We start from the raw sequence: 26,228 nt of genomic DNA, 5'->3' as shown, positions 1-26,228 counted from the left end.
TAAGAAAGATTTGAGAAAGGGGGAATACACAAAAAGGAGGGGTTAGTTAAATGGAATTTAAAAGGTACAGTGCCAAAAGTAAAATCCCTGCAAGTTCTATGGAAACTTTTCAAAGACATTACAAGAGAATTTAAACAAATGTATTCCCTAAATTAAAAAAAAAAATGCAAAAAGCTGCAAGAACCAAAAAAGCACCACCTTGGCTTAACAACCAACGAAAGAAGCAGTGATAAAACGGTGTCTAAAAAGTGAAAGTTAAATCCTAATGAAGAAAATAGAAGAGAGCATAAACTCTGTCAAATGAAGTGTAAAAACAGAATTAGGAAGGCCAAAAAGGAATTTGAAAAACAGTTAGCCAAAAACTCAAAAATTAATAGTAAAACCTTTTTTAAAGTATGTCAGAAGTAGGAAGCCTGTTAAACAACCAAACAACAAATTAATAAGCTAAATAGTAACAAGTCACCAGGACTGATGGCATTCATCCAAGAGTTCTGCAAGAACTCAAATGTGAAATTGTGGAACTACTAACTGTGGTATGTAACCTATCTTTTAAATCATCTTCTGTACCAAATGATTGGAAGATAGCTAATGTGATGCCAATCTTTAAAAAGGGCTCTAGTAAGGCATGAGCCTGGCAAATTACAGACTCGTAAGTCTAACGTCAGTACCAGGCACATTATTTGAAACTACAGTAATGAATAAAATTATCAGACACAGAGATGGACATAATTTGTTGGAGAAAAGTGAACATGGTTTCTGTAAAGAGAAATCATGCCTCACTAATCTACCGGAATTTTTTGAGAGCATCAACAATCACGTGGACGAGGGGAATCAAGTGTATATTGTGTACTTAGATTTCTAGAAAGCCTTTGACATGGTCCGTCACCAAAGACTCTTAAACAAAGTAAGTTGTTATGGGATAAGAGGGAAGGTTCTATCATGTCTGATAACTGGTTAAAAGACAGGAAACAGAGTAGGATAAATGGTCAGTTTTCAGAATGGACGGAGGTAACTAGTAGTGTTCTGCAGGGGTCCTTACTGGGATCAATTTTATTTAACATCTTCACAAATGATCTGGAGAAAGGGATAAACAGTGAGGTGACAAAATTCAAGATAGTTAATATCAAAACAGATTATCAAGAGCTTCAAAAGGATCTCACAAAACTGGTAACTAGGCAACAAAACGGCAAATTAATTTTAATGTTGATAAATGCAAAGTAATGCATATTGGAAAACATAATCCCAACTACATGTACAAAATTATGGGGACTAAATTAGCTATTAACACTCAAGAGAGATCTTGGGAGTCATTGTGGTTAATTCTCTGAAAACATCTTCTCAATTTGTAACAGCAGTCAAAAAAACAGTATTAGGAAAAAAGGGATAGAGAATAAGACAGAGAATGTTTTATTGCCTCTGTATAAATCCATGGTACTGTATACAGATGTGATGGTACTGCATACAGATGTGGTCACCACATCTCAAAAAAGGTATCTTGGCATTGGAAAAGGTTCAGAAAAGGGCAACAAAAATGATTAGGATTTGGAATGGCTGCCATATCAAGAGAGATTTAAAAGACTGGGACTTTTCAGCTTAGAAAAGAGGAGACTAATAGGCCATGTCTACACCATGAGATGAGATAGAATCTATTAAAGTCAATTTCTGATCACCCAATTTTGCAAAATCAAAGGTCCATGTCCCCACTGAAGTGGAGAATTCAATGTAGTTTGAAGTAGCACATCCCCAATTAGGGAGACAGCTGTCGTCTTTGAGAGTGATGCACTATTGGTAGCTGTCCCACAGAGTCTGCACTACTTTGCAATCTGGGTTATGCTCCTGGTGCATTCTGGGACCAAAACTGTGCAGCGGGTGCTTATGTGTTAATGTCAGTGTCACATAATGCACTTATCTACTCCCGCCCCCTCGTTTGAGATCAACGAAAAACAGGCTTTGCACACCTTTTTTGACCCTGGTTACCCATGCAGATGCCATAGCAGCATGAGCATAGATTATATTTTACATCAAACCATTGTGATGTTGAGGTCTATCTTAATGTGCATAATGGTTCAGTATGTCGAGAGCGTAAGCATGTCACTCCACCAAGAAAAGGACAAGGACAAGTCTCAGAATCCCATGGACTCACTGTACAAGTAAGCTTTTGCACTGATGGAAGTGAAGCCACCAGTCGATCCTCTGGACACAGTGGAATGCTGGTTCTGGTGCCAGACAAGCACAGACTGGTGGGACCACATAGGGCTGCTATTATGGGACCATCAGCACTGGCTGCAAAACTTCCAAATGTGTAAGGCCACTTTCTTGGAACTCTCCAAATGGCTTTCCCCTACTCTTTTCTGTGGCAGGGAGGCAGGGGAACTCCAGCCCAGTTGTAGTGGGCAAAGGGGACACTCCAGCCTAGCTCAGCTAGAATGGCTCTCCCACCCACCACAGCTTACAATCAGTTAACAAGTTAAACATAATGTTAAACTTGTTAACCAATTAAACGGGATTTTACATCCCTAATTAAAAATAATTCTTTTTGGGAATAAAATATCTGAAGTATACTAATCAAAACTGCTACCAGCTAGTGAAATGTAGGTGTGTGTTTAAAAAAGGTCCTGTGCCACAGATGCATGAAACAAACTTTTTTATATACTCAGGGCCAAACATTCATGGTATGTCTAAACTACATGGCTCCCCTACGAGGCATAACGGGGAGGTCAATAAAGGGCTTTCATGTCGGCGCGGGAGCATCCAGACTAGCGCGCTGAGCCGACAAACAGCTGATCAGCTGTTTGTCGGCTCAGCGCAGCAGCCATTTAAATTTAAATGAAGCGGCGATTATTTAAATCGTAGCTTCATTTCCCTTTGCCGATCAGCCTAATCTACATGGCTCCATCGATGGAGCCATGTAGTTTAGACACACCCTCAAAGATAAAAGAGGGCTCTTTGAAAGTACTAAAACAAAAGTAATATGGGTGTACTCATTTCCAAACACCGGATATAAAGAGGTAATTTTTTGACAACTTACATTTTATCCCTAGTAAAAAGGAGAAAGCAAAAAAAATTGCAAATTGTTGTGTCAACATCAGCAACAATTTTCCTACATTAAAACCTAGAGTTATGAACATCAGAGTTACAAAACGACCAGTCAACCACATACCTCTTTTGGAATTGGAAGCACACAATCAGGCAGCAGCAGAACCCCCTTCCTTTCCCCACAAAAAAAAGACTAAGATAGTATTGTTAAACAAACTACTAAAAAAATGGAAATTTTAAAAACTTTCTAAAAGCAGCATTTTCTTCTGTTAAGTTTTAAAGTTGCATTAATGTTCAGCTGTACAATTTTACAAGATCATAACATTTTGTTCAGAGTTATAAATAACCTCCATTCCCAACACATTTATAACTCTGCGCTTTTACTGTACCAACTTAATTCTCTGTCTAGCTAAATGCAAATTATCTAATTTTCTAGCGTATCCATTCCTGCCAATGCCCATCTTTGATGTATTAAAATGCTTTAAAGTAGTCAAGTGGAATTTCAAAGATTAAAAAAAACTTAAAAACCTCTGTTTAAAGAATGAACTGGGATAATTAAGTATTTAAAATTGTACACATGCGTTAATATCTGGAAATAGAAATTAGGTAATAAGTTACAGTGAAAGCTTTATTATCCAGCGCTCTTAACTGCAAAACTTTGTTAACTGGCATTGCCCCCAACCACAATACCGCCGCATTTTTAGGCGCAAGTGCCTTTATCCCACTTGTCCAGCTGGTAGTTGCAGGGCTTCTGACAGCTGGCACTGCAAGCTGACATCAACAGGCACTTCCTTCCCCCCTCAACCTATCTGGAGCTGACTGAAGCTGGATCTGCCAGTAGAGGGCAGGAGCAGAGCAATAAGCTTTGTTATCTGGCACATTTGATTAATCAGCAACCCCCATTATCCCTGAGTGTGGGACAAAAAAGCTTTCACTGTATATTTTAGCCCAAAGTGCCAATATTCTCCAAAAACATTTCTGAGAAGTGGGGAAGAAACTGTGACAAATGAGCACACTGAACACATCATCTCAGCTTTTCCCAAATGAGCTTTTGTTCTGTATTCACAAGGTGTGTGCTACTGTGGAAGTGCATAGCCTAGACTTTGAGACTACATCTGCTAGGCTGAATTTTTAAAAATAAAGAATAACCTTTACCTGATTTTTTGAGTGCTCAGCTCTTCTTTTTGATAAACCCTGCTAAAAAATTTCAAAAGCAGCATACGAACAGGAAAGAGGAGATTCCTCTGCTGGTACAGTGCATATACGGCTTTTATTAAAGTTTCTGTTGCCACTAGAAAGAAAACAAATGTGAAATTTAGAAATGCTTTTTATCTTCTCATTACATTAAGACTATCTACTGAGGAACTGGTAAAACATTTTAAAATACCTATTTTATGTAAACTTCAAATCTTGGGGGTAAACCATTTTGATGGTGCAGCTGTGCTGCTGTAATATTTTGAGGCCTCATCTACGCTAGCAAGCTTACAGTGGCATAGCTGTACCAATGCAGCTGCGCCGCTGTTAAAAAAAAAAAAAAAAAAATTGCTCATGTAGCCACTCTATACCAACAAAAAACAGCTCTTCCATTGACATAATGGCACATCTCCACACACCGCAGTAGTTACATCTGTGGGAGACACTCTTCCACTGACATAGCGATGTTCACACAAGCACTTTTGTTAGTGCAAATTACTTTGTTTGGGTGTGTGTTTTTTTCATGCCCCTGAGCAACATAAGCTTGACTGACAGAAATAGTACAAGAACATAAATGTTGACACAGGCTGCGTAAGTCTTCCACCAAAAACTGAGCGGCATAAGGGTAAAGCAATATTTCACCTTTATCACGATCAACAACAAGTAGCTGGAAGAGGTGTTGTGCAATGGACCTAGAAGTAACTGCAGATGTGCCCTCTCTTGGAAAGGAAATTAATGCAAAAGTGGAAAATAAAGTATTATTTAACCTAGTCTTTCATCAATGTGAGCTGCTCATTCCATGTCATTATAGTAGTATGACAGCCTTCTGACTATTATAAAGGTGCATCTACAAACCATGGAAATTTTAAAAACAGAATGAAACAATAAAATGGTCTCAAGAAATACTGAGTAGCTGTGATCAGTAAAAATTTAGATGTGTACAAGTTTCCTTATTCATTAAAGTGATCTTTTTCCTCCTTTTTTACATAAAGTTAAGAGAAAATGGGTACAAATACACAAATATACTAATACTGATTTCACTTTAGAGCATACTTCACTCAAGAAGTTACTCACTCCATGCAGTAATAATGGTTTTTCAAGGTGTGTCCCCCTGCGGGTGCTCCACTCAGGTCTCGGTGCATCCTTACACCGGCGATTTTTGCCTAGGAGTGCCTTCCTGCATCGCACATGCGCAACAGCCATCTCGCTCTGTTTTCATCCATTAGCTGTGCATGCGGTGTGGGTCCCCCTCTACTCCTTTTCTACCCGAAATCCTCTAAGGGACTCCAAGTATTAGAGAGAAAGAGACGGTAGTGGAGCATCCATAGGAACACACATCTCAAAGAACCATCGTTACTGCAAATTGTGAGTAACTTCTCCTTCAAGTGTTGCCCCTGTGGGTGCTCCACTCAAGTGACTAGTTACCAGTACCTGCCACTCATAGTGGTAGGTCTTGGAGTCAAATGTGACAAGAGGTAAGGACCGCATTGGCTAAAGTGATGATAGGTATGGGTCCCTGCTGCAGAGGATTATGTTGTGAGAAAGTATGGTGTGAAGGCCATGTTGCTGCTCTACAGATTTCTACAAGGGGTACGTTATGTAGAAAAGCAATTGATGTGAAGACAGTATGAAGTATATGTGCAATTGACTATCCACTTGGGAGATATGCTGAGCAGAAACGACTGTTCCCCTGCGGGGGCCAGACACAGAAATAAAAAATCTGTCTGATTTTCTGAATTCCTTGGTTTTATCTATGTAGAATGCAAGGGCACATCTAGCTTCCAAAGTATGTACCATCGCCACCCCTGGGGAGCCATGGGGTTTTGGAAAGTGAGTGCATAAATAGATGGGCTCATTAATTTGGAATTCTGATAAAACTTTAGGAAGGAACTTTGGGTGAGGTTGTCCTTGATAAAAATGGTATCCGGTAGATGAGCCATTAAGGCCTCAATTACACTCACCCTTGTGGCAGAGATTATAGCTACTATGAAGGCCATTTTCATAGCTAGATGTTGAAGAGAGGCTGTAGCTTGAGGCTCGAAAGGTGGTCTTGTAAGTGTGCCAAGCACTAAGCTTAAGTCTCAAGATGGCGCCGGCAGATATAAATGTGGACGTGTCTCTCGCAAGCCCACCGAGAAATGCTTTGTAATCAGATGTGCGAAGAGTGAGAGCTCCTCTACTGTCTTGTGGAAAAGAGTGATGGGGACAGGTAGACATGAATGGAGCTAATAAAGAGGCCTGAATTGCTAAGAGCCATCAGGTATTTGAGCACAGTAGGTATCAGAACAGTATTTGGTTGCAACTGATGTTGACCATACCACTCTTGAAATCTTCTCCATTTGTTTTGGTAGGTGTACCTGGTGGAGGAATGACAGCTATTCAAAAGGATCTACTTCACTCTCTTGGAACTGGTACGTTTCTTTTTTTGGAACCATGGCAAACACCAACCTCTATGCCACCCACCAATCGCAGAGCAGATAGAAAGTGCTTCGTCCCAGCTAAGGTCCTGGATATTTTTTATTTTTATTTTTTTTGCATTCCCAACCAAATTCATTGGTTGTAGACCCAGACAATCACAGATCTAGACAACCTCAGTAGAAGTCCACACCGCAGGACAAGGAGCACAAGAGGTTAGACATTTTTGGCAGAAAAGTCTATTCCTTGGTTAATCTCCAACTCCAAATAGTGAATTACAGAACTCTCCTGGCTAATTATGACCATGTAAATTATACTAGGTTACAAGAGCTCCTGCAAGACCTCCCGGGGCAGAAGAGGCCTCAGCTTCAATCCATAATGAAGAAGGGGCAATATACAGTATGAACAGCCCTTCAGGCATCTATGGACATAGCGGCCAGGGCTACTGCAACTGCTATAGTTATGCGCTGAGCTTCCTAGCTACAATTTTCCGGAGTCCCAAGGGAGCTGCAAACTAAGGTAGAAGATCTCCTGTTTGACAGAAAACAGCTTTTTGTGGCCAAGACTGATAAAGTCCTCTATTCAATGAAGAACTCCTGTCCCACACTGTGAACCTCAGCAATGTACATCCCACCTAATAGGAGATGCAGATATACTCCACATCAGGGGCTGAGATGCATCAACTACCAGAGACAGCAACAGAGGCCATACAGTCACAGACCCAATCAACAGTCCAACAGAAGGAGAGTGCAGCACAATCAGTCCTCCAATAATCAACCTTCCATGTCCAAGCAGCATATTTGAAGATGGGGTCAAGGGTCTGAGTGACCATCCCAGTGATCCAGTGTGTATGTCCCCTATTTTCCATTATCATCTGAAGCCCTTGTGTCATCAATGGGCCTCATCACTTGGGATAAATGGGTCCTTGAAATCATCAATACGGGCTTCACAAACCCCTTTCTGTCTATGTCCCCTACCTAACCTTTCCCCGTCCCTCTTCAGGAACCCCTCGTACAAGCCCCTTTTATAAGCAGATGTACAAAAACTACTCTGCTTAGGGGCAAGTCCCTCCAGAATTTCAAGGAAGAGGGTTTCATTCCAACTACTTCCTAATTGCCAAGAAAACAGGTGGTTTGAGGCCCATTTTGGATCTCAGAAAGCTCAACAAGTTTGTATGCAACACTAAATTCGGAATGGTAATTCTGGGAACTATTATACCCGCACTGGACGAGGTGCACTGGTTCTCAACCTTCGGGACACATTTCCATATAACAATACATCCCCCACACAGGAGGTTTCTCAGATTTGTGGTAGGCAAAGATCACTATCAGTATTAAGTCCTCCCTTTCAGATTTTCCACAGGTATTTTCCAAAATTCTATCCATGATCACGGCATCCCTCAGGAGACAAAGCATCATCATATTTCCCTACCTCGACAACTGCTTAACCAAAGGATCTTCACTCCAACAAACACTAATCATGACAGGTATCAACAAGGTCTGCTTCTCTTGCCAGAGTGCCTCCAATGGCTCCATAATGGCTTCATTGATTGGTAACTCTATTTTGGAAGATGTTGCTGGTTGGAGTATGCTGAGTAATGTGTGTTGGTTTTCTTGTACTTCCTGCAGTGCAATATCCTGAGACTGAACTACCCCATTTAAACAAGTCCTGAAACTGCTTCAGGTGGTCTGCAGGTGGAGGGAACGATGAGGGAAATACAGCTTCATCTGGAGAAGAGGAAGACTGTGGGACTGGGGAAAATCTGTCCAAATCAGAGTGAGGTAAGTTGTCATTGTCATCCATTGGCTCAGCCTCGCTTGTTACAGAAGGTGAGTGTGGAGGATGAGACAGCTAGGAGTGTGCAGTGGTAGCTGGAGAGTGCACTACAGTATGTGCTAGTATCGATACAACTGTCTCACATCACCAGTGCCAATAAGAGGAATGGGAGTTGTATTGGCTCCGTGGCTCCCACGGCAGATAAAGCTGATAAGGCCTGGGGTGATTAAACCACAGATTTTGCGGAGGGAGGGATGGTGGTGGGTGCCGTGAGGAATGCCAGGAAGTAGCTGAGCCCGTTGGTGAGAAGTAGTGTGAAGAGAACCTACTCTCCTGTCTAATGCCGTGCCCAGTACCCAGTGAAGATGGTGTAGGTGAATAAAGTACATTTTCCGCAGATTTTCGGTGCAGACTAGACTGGCAGATTCTGGGAGAATGCGAAGACGAAGAGGCATCAAGCACTGATAAAGATGGTGCGTGCAGCTGCAGTGCTCGGTGTAGGGTGTTAGCTGTTTCATGAGGAACCCTCTTTGGTTCCGGTGCCAGGGAATGCTTAGGTTCCGATTGGCGGGAACCCAAATGTTGGCTTGACGACTCGGTGTGGGGGAGCTGGACATGTTCTTCGGCTCCAACTCTGCTCTTTTCATCGGTGCCGTTTTGCTCTTCTGCATGGTGCTGGAGGTAGATGGCACCGGCAAACAGGCAGCATGGGATGTGGATGGTAAAGACCATGACTCTGAAAGTATGTGGAAAGCCCTTGAGGATGATGAATTAGCCCTTTTTTGTGGAGTTAACGGACTCCACAGGTTCAGCAGACTGAGACTTCGGTGGTTGGAGAGATTTCTCCCATAGAAGGTTCTTCAGTCTCATTTCCTCTGTCCTGTCTGGCCCTGGCTGTCATATTCTGGCAGTGTGTGCACTTCAGCGCCACATGGCCTTTGCCAAGATACCGTATGCATGAAGCAGGTCTACCAGATGCAGGCACTGAGCCTCTGTATGAATAACATTTCTTAAAACCAGGAGAGCCTGTCATTTTGAAGGCTGGTTAGTTTGTTTTTTACGAGACCTGAGTGAAGCACCCACAGAGACACCACTAAAAGGAGAATAAAAAAGTACTTTACAAAACTATTTAATCAGATACTCTCAGAGTTCTATGAAGTAGAATATATGTACAGTGAAATATAACTACAGGTTCAACCTCGCTTGCCCGGGACTCACTGGTCCAGCAACATCTGTGGTGTGGGAGAACCATAGATGTTGCTGCTAGACCAGAGAATCCCAACTGTAGCAGTTGAAAGCGGTTGGGAGTGGAGCTGGTTTTGTCAGCGGCAGCCTGCAGAGGCAATGACCTGAGGGTAAAGAGTCATGGGAGCAGCTGCTGCTGCCACACTGCACAGGACCAGGGAACACCCGGGCACAGATGCTGCTGCCACTACACATGAGGCAGGGTGCAGGGAGCAGGGCCCCGTGAGTGGGCTGAGGGCAGCAGACCCAGGAAGGTGGGCCAGAGTTCAGATCTCCAGATTCTCCCAGGACAACTGCCAGGAGAGGAGCCCTGGGAAAGCCAGGACACCTGAATTCCCCATGTCCGGCAAATTCCCTTGTTCAGGACCACTCTGGTCTCAAGGGTGCCAGGCAAGGGAGGTTCAACCTGTACCTTGAAAACAGCATACACAATAAAACATTTTAAAGAAGTTCTTAGCTTTGCCCCCTATTCATCTTAAACTGCAGGAGTTAATCAGAAACACAGAACATTGCCTATGCATAGGAAATTTGGTTTTTACAGACAACTATCTGCTAACTACTCTTACCTTTGTTTCCTTGAATTTGCATTAGTCTCCATGTCACTCCAAGCAACCTGTTCAACTGCTTGCAGTTCAATCTGTAACCATCCTGAAGGGTTTCCTTCACAAACTTCCTTATCATATCCAGCCAATCAGAATCTATTTGAAGTGTTGAAGCACTTGCCAGTGAAACCATAATGTCACACAGGGTTAAATTCAATAAAAGATGGTCTACGTTGTTTGAAGATATCATACAGTACTTGGTGCTAAGTAAATACATAAGAATATTTATGAAAAATGAATGCAGTTTTTAATGTATTATTAATGTTTCACGCAGTTATAATATAGAAAACAATTCTTTTAAGCACTAAAGATTTAAAGCAAAAGTTTTTAAAATATGAGAGTCTAAGGCTCCTAAATCTATGGTTAGAGAAATAAAAAAGTGACCTGATTTTAAAACATGATAAGCACCCAGCATCTCAACTGGGGATGTTAAATTGCGATTAATCAGCTTGTCAATGGAATTTCCATCTAGGGTTGCCAGGTGTCCGGTATTGAACCAGACAGACCAGTATTTATGCCTTCTGTCCAGTAAAAAAAAATTCAGAAAATACCAAACCTGTAAAATGTCTGGTATTTTCCTTTTTTTTTTTTTTTGGCTCAACAGAATTTTCTCTTTTTGTGGAAAGGGGGTGGGGGTGGGCACGCCTCTTTACACAAAAAGTAACGTATTTTAACTGTTTCAATGCAATTTAACGGCAAGAAACAGGATACCCATCACCAGTATAACACCCACCACCCCAAACAATCCCCGCTAGTAAGTGGCCTGCAAGCTACAACTTAAGAACCATTTATAAGGGTATGTCTACACCACACAGCTTTCTATATCTTTCCCTAAATGTCAGGCAGCATAAGTAAGTGCCAAAACTTTCACCCCCTCCAAGCAGCATTTGCTTTGGCAGGAGGCACTGTTTACATTAGTACTGTGCCCAAACAAAGCTTTTGTCATGAGAGGGAGGCGCTCCTCTGAATGACAAAAGCTTTGTCACTCAATTGCCAACCTAGACAAAGAGTCTGCATTTGAATTTCTCTGAAATAAAAACATTCAAACCTAGGTTCATATGAGAAATTTTATCTAAGAGTTAAAGATATCAATTAAGTGCAACTTAACCACCATCTAAATACCTCTCCCATTTCTTAAAAGAAAAAAAAAACAACACTCAAAGTATCCGCCCCCTCCCCCCCCCCCTTTTTTTTTGCTATGCTGGAAGATTAATACCAGACTGTGTGTCTATTCATACATGTAGGTTCACTTATTCTTGAAAGAATAAGATGTAAAGTGACACTAGTTTTATTCATACCTTTTGTATGGCTCTCTCTTTTTGTGTTTAATTGTTTCTTGTAAAGAATAAGGAAAATGACGCATGAAATGATGCTTGAAATCTAGAAGATAATTCATTCGAAGCCATGCCTCCTATTAAGGAAAGTAGATAATACATTAGAAAACAATGCTTCTCAGAGAAGTGAAATGTAACCATTTTAATAGCCTTCAAAAAACTTAACAGAAAGACAGAATGTGACACAGGAAGGAGAAAAAAAAATATTACAGCTTCTGATTTAAAGTTCTTTCACATATACAGTAAAACTCCAATTGTCCGGCATTCAGTGGTCTGGCACTCCCGATAGTCCGGCACCAACTGGAACCCGGAAGTGCTCCGGCCAGCCGGACAATTGGAGCAGCTCCGCGCCACTTCCCCAAGTCCGCTGCTGCCACTGCTGAAACTGACCAGTGGCGGACTTGGGGAAGAGGCGCGGAGCAGAGCAGCTGGGGTGCTGCCGGGTTAGTCCCACAGAGCTGCTTCTCACCCCCTTGCTCGGCGACTGGCAGCACCCCAGCTGCTCTGCGCCGCTGCTGAAACTGACGAGCGGCGGACTTGGGGAAGCGGCAGGGCAGAGCAGCTGAGGTTCTGCCAGGTTGTTCCCGCAGCGCCGCTCGGGTGAGGGGCAGCACTGCAGGACCAACCCAGCAGCATCCCAGCTGCTCTGCCCCGCAGCTTCCCCAAGTCACGGCTGCCACTTACAGCCCCAGCTGGCTTGTCACTGGCAGCTGCACAGAGCTTCCCCCGCCTCCCTGCAAAACAGTGGAGGGTTCGCCCCATGCCATGCAATTTCCCACCAATCCTCCCCCCCCCAAGACCCCTCACAGCCCCCCTTCCGGAGTACTTCCTGATACTCCAGCATATCCGATAATCCGGCACCCCTTGGGGTCCCAAAGGTGCCAGATTATCGGAAGTTTACTGTACATTCTTCAGTCACAACAAAATACTTCATTAGACAATGACTATCGCTTATTACTGGGGGCAGTGTGTCACCCAGAGTAGATCCCATAGGTCAGTGGTCCCCAACGCAGTACCCACGGGCGCCATGGTGCCCGCCGGGCCATTTCTGTGAGCCCGCTGAGTGATTGGGGCTGGCCCTGCCTCTGGGCGCGCGGCACAGGGGCGGCGCCAGCCCCGGGCGCGCAGCATATGGGCGGCCCCGCTCCCGGGCGCCCGGTGCATGGGCTGTACCGGCCCTGGGCTTGCGGCGTATAGGCGTGCCCACCCCTGGGCACGCAGCACAGGAGTGGAGCCAGCCCCAGGCGTGGGGGTGCATGGCACAGGAGCAGCACCAGCCCCGGGCACCTGGTGTATAGGTAGCCCCACCCCTGGGCGTGCGGAACAGGAGCGGCGCCAGCACCGGGCACGTGGCGTATGGGTCGCCCTATCCCCAGGTGTGTGTGCGGCCCCGCCCCCGGGCACCTGGCAGATGAGTGGCCCTGCCCCTGGGCACCCGGCAGCCCCAAAAGCTTGGGGACCACTGCCATAGGTTTTCTTAGTGAATGGCTACAGAAAGACGTGCAAACTGAATTGAAGATGTGAATAGAAAGTACAGAAGGAGTTTCTGCATGTAGACATGCCATTAATTAGCCATAAAGGTTCTCATTATTTGTATGTGTAGTTTCTAGTTCACCAGAGCTATATAGAACAGCTGCCAGCAGGAGGGCAGAGGAGCTCGCCCTCTACAAAGTCAAAATGCCTCCCTCTATTTTTAGCAAAGAGATACTGGAGATACAAGAAATATCAATATCTCAAATGTAGCAGGAAGATAAGGTTCATAAAAGGGCAACAAAAATTATTAGGGGTTTGGAACGGGTCCCATATGAAGAGAGATTAAAGAGATTGGACTTTTCAGTTTAGAAAAGCGGAGATTAAGGAGGGGATATGATAGAGGTCTATAAAATTATGACTGGTGTTGAAAAAGTGAAGGAAATGTTATTTACTTATTCCCACAATATAAGAACGAGGGGGTCACCAAATGAAATTAATAGGCAGCAGGTTTAAAACAAACAAAAGGAAGTTTATCTTCATGCAGCACACAGTCAACCTATGGAACTCTTTGCCAGAGGATGTGGTAAAGCTTAGGACTTTAACAGGGTTCAAAAAAGAGCAAGATAGGTTCATGGAGGTTAGGTCCATCAATGGCTATTAGCCAGAATGGGTACGAATGGGGTCCCTAGCCTCTGTTTCTCTGGAAATGGATGATAGGAGAGGGATCACCGTTGCGTTCCCTCCTTCTGGAGCATCTGGTATTGGCCAATTTCAGCAGACAGGATACCGAGCTAGATGATGGACCTTTGGTCTGACCCAGTATGGCCATTCTTACGTGTAAACTAGAAGTGAATGGAAAAGGCAATGGGTTTGCTTGAACATAGGCAGAAAAAAATAGGGCTTCAGTACTTTCACAGTTACATATTTTAAGGTCAGAAGGATCCTCTTGTATAACACAAGTCTCAGAATTTCCCATTTATTCCTGCAATAAGTCCAAGAGCTTGTGTCTGCATCTAGTCTTGATCTGCAGACTTCAAGAGATGGAGCTTCCACCACCACCCGTGGTAGTTTATTCCAATGGTTAATTACCCTCATGGTTAAAAATTAGTTCCTTATTTCTAATTGCACACAAAAAAATACATTAAAAAACACTGAATGAGAACCTACCCACTTCTGCCTCATTCAATGCACAGAATGGATCTACCTGGGGATAAATCAAAGTTACATAGTGAAGCAATCTATCTGTAGGACTCCTGCCTCATTTGCTGAAGAAGTTGGAAGACGTGTCATGAATGATACAAGGGGCTACCAAAAGTGAAAGGACCATTTCATAATTAAGGCAGATAAAAACTGCTTTACAGAACTAGATCAGATCCATAACTGTGCTAGAGTTCTTATGTGATGCTAATCAAGTCATTTAAACTAAACTATTCACAGGTGATCACTAATTGTGTGTTCCTTATGGGAGGGGGAGGACTTAGCATTCACACATGCAACTCATGCTGATGGGTGCTGTGCTCTGAACATATTAAGTGCCATATGTTGACTGTTAAATATTGTGAAAAATCCTAGGTGTCTCAAAGACACGCAAAAATGACAGATACTTTTGTTCTCAGTTACTCTGCCTCAGTTCTCCTTCTGTAAAAAGGGGATAATACCACTTTATCTCACAGGGGTATTCTGAAAATTTTTAATGATGAACACTATAGACTATAATGAATTTTTAAGGATGAGCACATGAATATAATGCATAGTAAATCATGTCTAGGAACACACTCTAAACAAAAAAAACATAAATCATATTAATGAGTAGGGATGTGAAAGTGTAACTATGTAAGACAGGATGCGGTAACAGAAGACTCCTCAGGGTTGCTTCCCATTGTGCTTATAAAGCCACTAACACTCGCCTTCTTGCTCTCTCGGGCAAATCACCACCCTTCCCTGCTGAGCCAGATCTTGTGGTCTCCTCAAAGACAAGGGACAGTGCTGAAACTACCATCCCCTTTCCCCCTGAAGAGCAATGCAGACACTGAATCACTTCAGCTCTGAGGAGAATGCAGTTCAATGACACAGCATTCAGGAAGCCAACCTCTAAATGGGATCAAAACACCAAATAAATCATCAGTCTTTCACTGTGAGAGAGTTTCACATTTTGAATGCCCATTCAGATTAAACAAAATACAGGACTATGTAGCACTTTAAAGACTAACAGGATGGTTTATTAGGTGATGAGTTTTCATGGGCCAGATCCACTTCCTCAGATCAAATAGTGGAAAAAAATAGTCACAACCCTATATACCAAAGAATACAATTTAAAAAAATGAACACATATGAAAAGGACATTTTTTTTAATTGTATCCTTTGGTATATATGGTTGAGACTATTTTCTTCCACTATTTGATCTGAGGAAGTGGGTCTGGCCCACGAAAGCGCATCATCTAATAAACCATCTTGTTAGTCTTTAAAGTGCTACATAGTCCTGTATTTTGTTTCAGCTACACCAGACTAACACAGCTACATTTCAATCACTATTCTACATTCAGATTAAGCCTCCTTTAACAACGAAAGGAGCATGTACACAATGAGGCCACGTCTAGACTGCAAGCCTCTTTTGAAAAAGAGTGTCTAGACTACAAGCAATACTTTCAAAAAAGCGAGCCGCTTTGTTGAAAGAAAGCACCCAGGCAGTCTGAATGCTCTCTTTCGAAAAAAGCAGTTTGAATTACATAGTGTCTTTTTTCGAAAGAGCGCTTTCGAAAAAAGGCATTCTTCCTCGTAAAATGAGGTTTACTGCAGCTGAAAAAACTGCCGCATTCTTTTGATTTGCTTTAGAAAGAAGTAGCACCAGCAGCCTAGACGCAGGGGAAGCTTTTTCGAAAAAAGGACGCTTTTTTAAAAAAAAAGTCTAGACACACCCTGATTGCTCCCCCACGTAACAATTATTTACCCTGGGCTTGATAGTAAATAAAAGTAATTCAGTAATATCAGCTTGGTATCCCATAAAACAGCTATCCTCCTGGATGAAGGGGCCCACCTGGCCTGTATCACTAAGACCTAACTGGGAGTGGAGGGAGGTGTTGAACTCTCCCAATTGTGCATGGCTGGGTTCTTGGTGCAGCATCAGCCTCGACCTGATGGTCAAGGAGGGAGGGTGGTGACTGTGTACAGGGATACCATCTCACTGGCTAGGGCACCAGTCCAACAAAGTGCTAGTTTTGAGTGTTTGTACCTAGAGTTGGGTGGCCAGGGTAAGTTAGTGTTCTGCTTGTGTACTGTCCACCTCGCTGCATGGCAGACACTTTGCTCAAGCTGGCTGAAGTGGTCTTGGACATGGCACTGAGGATCCCAAGGCTTTTGGTCTTGGGGGACTTTAATGTTCACACCAAGGCTATCCTGTTTGACCCAGCTCCAGGCTTTATGGCCACCATGATAACCTTAGGACTATCCCAAGAAATGACTGCCCCCACATGTGGCAGGTTATACGTTTGATTTGGTCTTTTGGACTAAGGGTGGTTTGGGATAAGGGATGTGGTTACACTACCCTCGTCATGGACCAATCACTACCTAGTCAAGTTTAGACTATTTGCGGACCTTCCCCTCCACAGAGGCAGGGCAACAATTAAGGTGGTCCACCCTCAGAGGCTGATGGATCCAGAGGGTTTCCTGAAGTTCCAGAGGGATTGTTCAGCTGTTATGGACAGTGGTCCTGTCGATGCCCTGGTCAATATTTGGAACATCAAGGTAGCCCAGGAGGTTGACATGATTGCTCCTAAGCGCCCTTTTTGTGCTAGCTGAACCAAGTTTGCTCCCTGGTTTTCTGGGGAATTGCAGGCAGCGAAATGGTCTGTGTGACAGCTAGAGAGCCATTGTAGGAAAACTTGAGCCAAGTCCAATCGATTGAGGGTTAGAGCCAAATTGCGAGCCTATACTGTGGCAGTGCTGATGGCGAAAAAAAGTTACTTCTCCGCCCACATTGTGTCTACGCAGTGCAGCCCCGTGGAATTATTTCAAGTGGTGCAGGACCTCTTACAGCTTTGCCACGGAGATGACATGGAGGAGCTCTGGGCAATCCACTGTGACTTGTCTGCAAAGAACTTGTGGATAAGATTATTTGCATCCAGTCTGATTTGGACTTTGGCTGTCAGGTAAGTGGGGTATGAAATGAGTCAAACACACTACCTAGTCATTTTTCTCTGGATCAGTTTCAGCTTTTGCAGACAGAGGATGTGGACAAGATGCTTGGAGGCGTGTGATCAGCCAAATCCTCGCTCAACCTCTGCCCTTTGTGGCTTATTAAATCAAGCGAAGAAGGGATGTACAGTTGTGTCTAGGCTATTAACACATTTTAGATCTAGGACCATTTCTGCAACCTTGGACAAGGCAATAATAAAAACCGTTCCATAAGAAGCCGTCCCGGGACCCATGCGATTTAAATAATTGCCCAGTCACTAATATTCCCTTCCTGGGCAAGCTATTCAAGTGGGTGGTAGTGTTGCAACTCCAAGCTTTCCTGGAAGAAATGGAGTATCTAGATCCATTTTAGTCTGGCCTGGTTTTGGAACAGAAACCACCTTGATCAACCTGGTAGACGACCTATGGCAGAAGACAGACAGGGGGAGTGCAACCCTATTGATTCTCCTGGACCGCTCAACAGCTTTTGATACCATCAACCATGGTATCCTTCTGCAGCTTCTGGACATGGGTATCGGAGGTACTGTTCTACAGTGCTTCTGATCTTACCGGTCGAGACACTTTCAGAAGGTGGAGCTAGAGGTCTGCTGCTCGACCCCATGGCGACTGTGCTACAGGGTATGGCAAGGTTCCATCTTGTCCTATATGCTGTTTAACATATACATGAAACCGCAAGGAGAGGTCATAAGGTGATTTAGAGGACCGTGTCATCAATGTGCAGATGACACCTGTTACCCAGGGGACAAAGGCAACTTAAGGAAATAGAAATCAAAATGTGACTTCTGTATCAGGATTAGCCCATTTCAGAGCATGCAGACACCCTTTTCCAGTATCTATCACCAGTGTTGGAGGAATTCTTCAGTGCACCCTCCCAATGTGATACAGAAATAATAAAGGACAATACTCTAAGTAAAACAACAAATGGATTAAGGGATTAAAATTACAATAACTGGGAAAATGGGGAACTCAAAACAAGAATCAAACAACAATAATACAAACAATAGTAAGCATCCTTAATAATACCACTATGTAACAGTGCAGGGATTCCACGAAAGAGACATGAAGCTGAGGCCCAAATACTCTCTTTGGCCAGGTAGAAAGGAAGAGATGCTAGAAAAGAACCCAAAGAAATAAACCCCTTTTACATTGGGAGGTGCCGATGCTGCTATACAGCTGAGGCCTGGGACCTTCTACCCTCGAGGTAATTTGAAGCTCTCAGGGAAGAACTCCAGGGAGATCCCAGCAGAGAACGTCCATAATATACTGATGGTATACCTTCACCTTCCCTCATCATAGCCCCTATGATGGTCTAGTGCTGACAGGAACATAGATGGAAAAGACAACACCCCCTTGCAGTTGGACAGATCCTTAAATCCTTTCTGTGGCACAAAAATCTGAGGCGATGGAATGTTCTGCTTGGACGGGAAAAACCAGTTCTGGCTGGCGAGAGCCAGCCCAGTTCAGAGTCCTCTGCTGCTGACAGGCATTTTCACCAAAATGGAGTGCTTAGGTCAAAAGTTCACTGTCTCCGCTTCAAATGGTTTTTACATTAACTCCTTTTAGTCCCAACACACCCAACTCTATTTTTCTGTAACATCAGATTCAGGTGTGGCAGCAACTAATTTGAACTGTGGTCTGGAGGCAGTGATGGCCTGGATGAGGTCAAATAAGATGAAGCTGAATCCAGATAAGACCAAGGTCCTGCGGATCAAGAAGCCCTCTGTCCAGTAATGTGGTGTGTTATAGGGATGTAAGCAACTAGCCGACTACCTGATAACCAAATACTTATCAAGTAGTCGAGTAGGAACTTGACTAATCGCTTCCCCACCTTGCTGCCTCTGTTTCCAGGCACAACTCAACATCTTGGTTATGACTGAATGGGTTGGGACCAGGGTATTTGAAGAACCATCTCCTCCCGCACACCCCTACCCAGGGACTGAGGTCAGCTAGGGAGGCTCTGCTCCGTGTTCCTCCACCTACAAAGGTAAAGTTAACATCTACACAGAGCAGAGCCTTCTCAGCTTTTGCCCCTAAGCTATGGAATTCTCTTCCCTGGCACATTCTGCTCTTTCAGTGCCAGAGTAGAACCACCATTTGAAAATAGTGGGCCAAAACATCAACAGTTTTGTCTGAGTTTTTGTATAACTGCCAATACCATGGCTCTGAAGTAACCCTGCAACCATAGGAAAGCTAGTATAATTGAGCACCTGAAACAGAAATGCTGCATAGCTCTTTTATTTTTCGTCCACATATTAACTAAGATACAGTACAAGTCGTACTCACTATAAAAGTCAAAGATACGTTCCACAAAACATGGACTTAAAAGCTAAACAACTTAAAGCGAGGAATTTTTCCCCATAAGAATTAATGGAAACAGGGGGTAGGCATTCTAGAACAGTCTTTATGTCACATTAAAGACTCAAGGCAGGGAATTTTACTCTATAAGAATCAAAGGAATAAGAGGAGGTTAAGTTCCAGAACTTAGGAAATGCCACACTTCTGACTTTAACAACACCTTAACATGATTTTTACATCTTACTGCACTTTTTAATATTCAGTCAGTTTAGTCATCTAACCATAAGAAGGTAACAATTTTGTTTGTTGTGTTGGAGAATTAGTTGGAGAATGAGGATGGGGAAGCAGGTGGAGAATCATCAACATCACAAACATCCACCACCTAGATGACCGGTGATTCAGCAACACCTGATGTAAGTATCAGTAATAAACATCACAACATCTGGAGGCTCTTCAATGGCTGCTGCATGGGGTTTTTTCTGCTTCTTAATGCCAGAAGATCCTGGTTGAGGCTCATCCATGAATGGTCTAGGTTTTTACTAAAGAAAGCATCCGATGTTGTTTGCTTGGTGCGCTTAAGTTTGACATCTAAAATCTCTGTAACATGACAAGCCATCTGCTGCTCTTGAAAAAGGCTCAATGAGATGGTTGCATTCCTAACAAATATTCATCATCTCCTCATACAAGTCAAAAACAAGTCAGAGGATAGGGACTGTGAGGCCAGCATCTGCATCTTTATCCTCATCTTCATCGACACTATCTTCTTTGAGATTTCCAACAACTCTTCCACATTGTCCTCTTCGACTTCCTGAAAGCCAGCCTCTTCTAGTTGAATAATTTCCTTCTGTATGAAGGCTTCCAGAAAGTTTAAGCAGTCATGCACAACATCAGGATACTGGTTCTTCCAGACATTGTTCATTAACTGATGGGAGACTTCTTGCCAGGCAGCACCCATGTTCATAACAGCATCCATGATGTTGACCAAATGCCTGGACTGTGGGTTTTCCTTCTCCATCAGTTTCCCAAATAAGTCTGTGGAATGTTCTCCAATAATAAAGCTTGGAAGTTTTGCGATAACCCCCGGTCCATTGGCTGCATGAGTGAGGTTATCCTTGGTGGCATAAAAACCACCTTGAAATTAGGACAGAGATATTTGAAATCCAGGTTGTGGGTGCTAATCTTGAATGGAAGATTAGTCTCCTCGCAATACATTTTGATTTCTGGAATAAAATAATCTACAAACAATTCATAGAAAAGCATTGAAAACTAGGCACGGATCATAGCCGCCTTCTTCCGTGATGGTCTCCAACATTACAGGACGCTTAGCTGCATTCTTGTCGGCACTTGCAGCCTCTCCCTGCACTTGCACATTCTTGAAACCATATCTTTTCTGGAACCTGTGAAACCACCCATGGCTGCCATTAAAAGGTCCAGGTGAGCAAGTCTCTCCTTCTATTTCAATGTTTTTATGCAAGCTCATGGCCTTCTCTTGAATGAATGCTGGGCTGACAGGTGTATTCTGCTTATACAGATCATGCAGTCATATAGACAACACATGTTCAATTTTCTCCATCCTGCCACTTCTTTGTCGTGTAAGCGTCACAGAAGTATGCTGTAGCACAACATTTGCCATCTCCAAAAGTTTCTCATGATTCTTAAATCATGCATACAGTCATTAGAGGCAGTCCAAGATGACGAGCAATAGCGGCAGAGCATTCATCCTTCCTATTACAGTCTAATATGTCCAACTTTACATCCTGCCTAATACTACTCCTATGCCTCTTACACTCACCAACTTTATTTTTAACAGCATTTGTATTTCCCTTAGACATTTGGAAGGATTGCACAATGTACAGTAACAATACTGTACAGTATCAATCAGAAATGAAATGTACTGTAAAGGATGACATGGCGGGCACAACGGTATCTTTGCACAATGTGACTGCACATGATGAAGACAGAGCATGTTGATGCTTGGCACAAGCATTTGTCTGCATCTGTGCAGCATACAAGTTTCTCTGATTTGCATTCAAGCGGCTGACTTTTGTTTGAATGATTTTTAATTTTTTTGAGCGATGTAAAATCAGGTAATGGGAGGACTTATAACAGAACAGTTCTTAAATTCATCAGCTACATTAGTGCGGAACCAACATATAGCAGGGCAACTTACAGTGAGGACGGCTTGCATTAGTTAAGAATGAAATTCAGTTCTATTCAGAGTCCTTCAGACAATTATCTGAATAAAAGCATTATGATTAATTTGAATTAGTGTTTTTATAGGAGGAAAAAATATAATTAACAGGTTTATTGGCTAGTTTAAATCCTATGTAATTATAAACAAATTAATCCCTAAAAGCATTCTGTTGCAATATGCAACAAGAGTGCCAGGTGTGATAAGATAATAGTTTTATCTTCAATTTATTTAATACTGTGGAAAATCAACCAATGTAACATCATCAAATATTAAGTATTGAGACAGATAAGGGAACTTCCTGCAATACCCTGGACAAACCTTACTGAATTAAGTTTCATGACTTTAGGAGTTCATTATACAAATGAGTACATATTATTATGGGATTGTAGGTAACATCTCTAAAAAAGAAACAAGACTAATGTAAACCCTGAGAAATGTTATGAGTGCCAAAGGACTCTTTTAAACAACGTGGTAGGTAAAGTTAGGAGGGAGTCCTACAAAATAGTGGGAGAAGCTGCACCCTGAGAAAAAAAACCATTGTCTGGTGATTACCTTCCATATGAGGACAAGACCCAAAGGCCCAAACTAGATAATACAATGACTCTCAGATTCATGGGTGTGCTTGTTTGAAGCTAACCACGAGTCTGAACTTGTTACCACAAAAGCACCTTGACAGGATTTAAAGAACTGGTTACTAGACAGAGTCCTGGCTGGAGTTGAGGTGATATCTAGTAAGCTTATCTCCATGTATGCCGATTTTTTTTATTGTTAAAAAAAAAAAACAAGCATTATAAATTTTTTTGAAGAAAACATGTATTTGACTAGAAAGAGCCGTGTGGTAAATTATCACTGAGGCATTTTTATAGCCTCTGAAGAGAAAAGCATAGAAGGCCTGCTTAGACAGTCTGACTTTATTGGGGAAGTCAGTTTAGGTGGGGAACTGTGAAGCCTGGAAATACCCAGGTCAGGAATAGGAGAGTCATATCTCAGTCCAACAGGGTTACAGCTTGGAGCCAGTAACCAGAAAGTAGGTGCCCTTGCTAGACTACAGAGGGGAAATACAGCTGTTGTTGCCCTGAACTGTGACAACACATACACACTTAATACAGCATTGTTACTCATCTTGTGCACCTCAAACTCCATGGTTTCAACAAGAGCAACTCCCAACTCCATATGCTTTCAGGAGCAAATGAGCTAATCAAAGACATACACCTCCCTATGCTGCCTTGAACATGTAGCTGCATACGGCGTGCTCATATCAATCTGCACTCACTTAGGGCAGGTCTACACTAGATCTGGAAGGTCAGGTTAAGGTATGTAACTCCAGCTACCTTAAGCCCAGCTTGGCACCATCTTCACAGAGGGAGGCCAATGGGAGCAAATGTTCCTGTCGGTTTTCCTTATTCCTTAAGACTGCAAGAAGTGCTGACTGGAGCAACCCTCAGCATTTGATTTAGCAGGTCTTAAATAGACCTGCTAAATCGAACATCAGAAGATCGATCTATGGTGTGGCACATGGGGATGTAGCTTTAGAGATGTTACAAAAAAGAATTGCCAAGGTATCTCTTCCCATCCCTCCCAACAACCGAAAGGCAAAGAGGGGATGGGGACAATGACACACCTATACATGCTGCAGAATCTAGAAATGGATAGCAGAAGTAAACAAGTTCTTTTGATAAACAGTCACCAAGGTGCAAATAACGAAGGCAAGACATTCCAATATTGCTGTGAAATATTTTTGCTGTAGTTTTGATTGTCTTCGTACACAGAGACATGACATCAGTATGCAAATACCAGAAAGCAACATAAGGACCTCATATCATTATTCTTTGGCTGTCTGAGACCTTGTTTTTCATAATGAAGTCTCATCAGTTTCTGAAGATTACTACAGCTCAGAAAAATGATGAATTGTCCTACAGATTGGTCTGCAGAATGAAAAGTTAGAGAATCAAAGATGCTCTCACATCCCTTCCCAACAATCCATGGCTTAGATCTCAAAACTTTGTGTCCTACAAAGTGCCAAGAAGGACTTTGTAAATCAATAGTGGTCAAAAGAGCTCAGAATCTGACAGCTACTTTTCTAGATTAAAGGATATAAGAAAATTCAAACTCAGACTGTTCAAGAGTTGGGACTAAATTTTTATTTATTTAAAAACTGTTTGCTTCACTTATGTCATAGTTACCCATTTATAGGCATAGCAAATGTAACTTATGTGCTTAAGGTGTAGATCACATAACTCCTGTCTCTTACCATTTTGTGTGTTTCATCATATTGCTTTGTGAGTTTCCACAGCAAGTATATGATAGTAAGCACTTGCTGCATTAGCTGTTGAGATTCAGGTTCCAAAAGGTTTCCAAGAATGGGAGCAGCAAGTTGTGCAGGAGATGCCTCAATCCAGCACTCAATCAATAATGGAATTATTATCTCAATAAATCCTTTTAAATTTTCAGCAGAGGACAGGCCTTGTTCCACACTGTCTGTCACGCTTACTGGGGACCTAAACCACAAAAGCAAAAAATCAGAGATAAAGAGCATTATATTAAAAAGGGGAGCGAACACCTTCATTACACTGTATTTGCACAATATTATAGCTTTTAATATATTCAAAAAAACTAAAATATTTTTAATTAGCTATTTGCTTAAAAAAACTGAAATAGTTCACTGAATTCATTTTTTATGTTGCCAGTTTGAATTAGAAGAAAAGTTTCACACCTGCTTTCAAATCCTTCTGCCAATCTTGGTAATTACACTAAATAAAAGAGAAATGTTTTTTCTCCCCCATTTATGTGAAAAGTCCACATAAAGTGAAATGACTGTAGAAAAAAAATGCTATGTAAGATGCAGAGTTTGCAAACTGAAAAAGAGAAAAAAAATCGAATCTCTTTCAATTTTTATAATCTTACAGCTTACTTACAATAAGAGAAGGTTAAAAATTTTCAAACGAAAGTGTGAATAAGCTTTCAAAACTCTTTATATTTCAGCCAATTCTACATGCTTTGTTCTTGCAGAGAGTAACATGGGGTAGGTGACCACTACAGATTAGGGTTGTATGCAACTAGTCAAATTGTTGACTACCCGATAAGCATATGCTTATTAGGTAATTAAGTGACTGCTCAACCAGCCACTTTCCCCACTTTGCTGCCTCTATCAAGCAAGGAGGAAGAGCAGGAGCTGGTGCTGGGGGGAGCCTGTTTAAAAGCTATTTTCCCCCCAGCACCATCTCATCTCCATGGGAGGGGGCAGGAGAGGCAGAGGGGGACCAGGCACAAGCTTTTTAAAGCAGAGACTCAGCGTGTGGAACTGGGTGCAAGCCAGGACAGCTGACTCCCAGTTTGCACCCCATCACCTGCTACGCCTTTGCCTTTTAAGCAGGCTCTTACTACATTTAAAAAAGAGAGGCATAGCGGGTTAGCGCTAGCTCCTGCACTGTGGCTCTGCAATTTCCTGACTAATCGAGTAGTAGACAGAAATTCCATTGACTACTCAATTAGCTGATTAAGTGAAATTTAACATCACTACTACAGATAAATGTGAAAATAAAGTTGAGACACCAAAGCTATCAACAAAGTGAAATGCTATAATTATAGCATAACAGATTCAAAAAGGATAACCCATGTCTCACACATTTTCTATGTATCATCTCTCTCCCAAATGAGTAAAAAATCCAAGGGGATTTCCCCTTAAGGTTCTGTCTCTTGTCTAAAGGATCTATATGAATACACAAAGGGTCAGATTTTCTCCTCAGACATATTCATGCAACTTCTGTGGAATTTAGTGGAACTTATGAACACAAAAATGAAAGCCAATAAATATTTTAAAATTACAAAGCTCTTAAAATGAACCAGTCTCAGAAGAATCAGCAGAGTAAAATATTTTCAAAGAATTTATGGGCTAATAAGAACACATTACAGGCAACGCATTTAATCTATAGCAAAAATACTGCCCTCACCCCTTGAAAGAGTACTGTACTCTCTGGAGGAAATAATACCCTCAATCTAGGATTTTGGTCACCATGACCCATGATCAGTCTGGTTTTCAACACACTTGGCAAGCAATTCCCATTATAAATCTGAACTCATGTGCATTAATTACACCTGATACACAGCGAGCTCACGACATTCCAGCTGCAGTGATATCCCCTATAGTTAAAATTTGAAATACTACTACAATAGGTCATTACTCCAGAATCTCAAACTTTAAAGTGCACCCAATACAGATAAATAGCTTATGACAGTTTGGGGGGGGGGGGGGGGGACACTTGTTCTCAATAACTGAGTAGAGAATTTTCTCTCGCATTTGGGAGTTTTAATTTCACACAAGTTCACAGAAATCAAGCATTTCTTCCTGGCCACCTTGTACCTTCAAATTTCTGCAATTAGCCAAACTCTGAAGAGATGGATTACCTATTTTATAATCCATAGCACATACTAACAGGAACAACAAACTGAACCCTTTTAACAATACTGTTCCAA

At 42.3% G+C, this 26,228-nt stretch overlaps 1 protein-coding gene across 2 annotated transcripts in view; it reads right to left on the bottom strand.

Moving 5' to 3' along the window:
- Nucleotides 1-26,228, bottom strand: part of TEX10 (testis expressed 10) — a 132,114-nt gene that overhangs the window by 88,017 nt on the left and 17,869 nt on the right. For both annotated transcript variants that reach the window (XM_075921592.2, XM_089776476.1), the window contains exons 4-7: nt 24,007-24,253; nt 11,567-11,679; nt 10,233-10,471; nt 4,192-4,327 (exon numbers count right to left, since the gene is read on the bottom strand). In XM_075921592.2, the coding sequence (XP_075777707.2) occupies nt 4,192-4,327; nt 10,233-10,471; nt 11,567-11,679; nt 24,007-24,253 (735 nt within the window). The remainder of the gene's footprint in view (nt 1-4,191; nt 4,328-10,232; nt 10,472-11,566; nt 11,680-24,006; nt 24,254-26,228) is intronic.

This window comes from Pelodiscus sinensis, chromosome 2, assembly GCF_052426305.1.
Source record: "Pelodiscus sinensis isolate ZL-2025 chromosome 2, ASM5242630v1, whole genome shotgun sequence".
Lineage (NCBI taxonomy): Eukaryota > Metazoa > Chordata > Testudines > Trionychidae > Pelodiscus > Pelodiscus sinensis.
The sequence above is the reverse complement of the archived record's forward strand: the minus strand, read 5'-3'. Positions and strand labels throughout refer to the sequence as shown.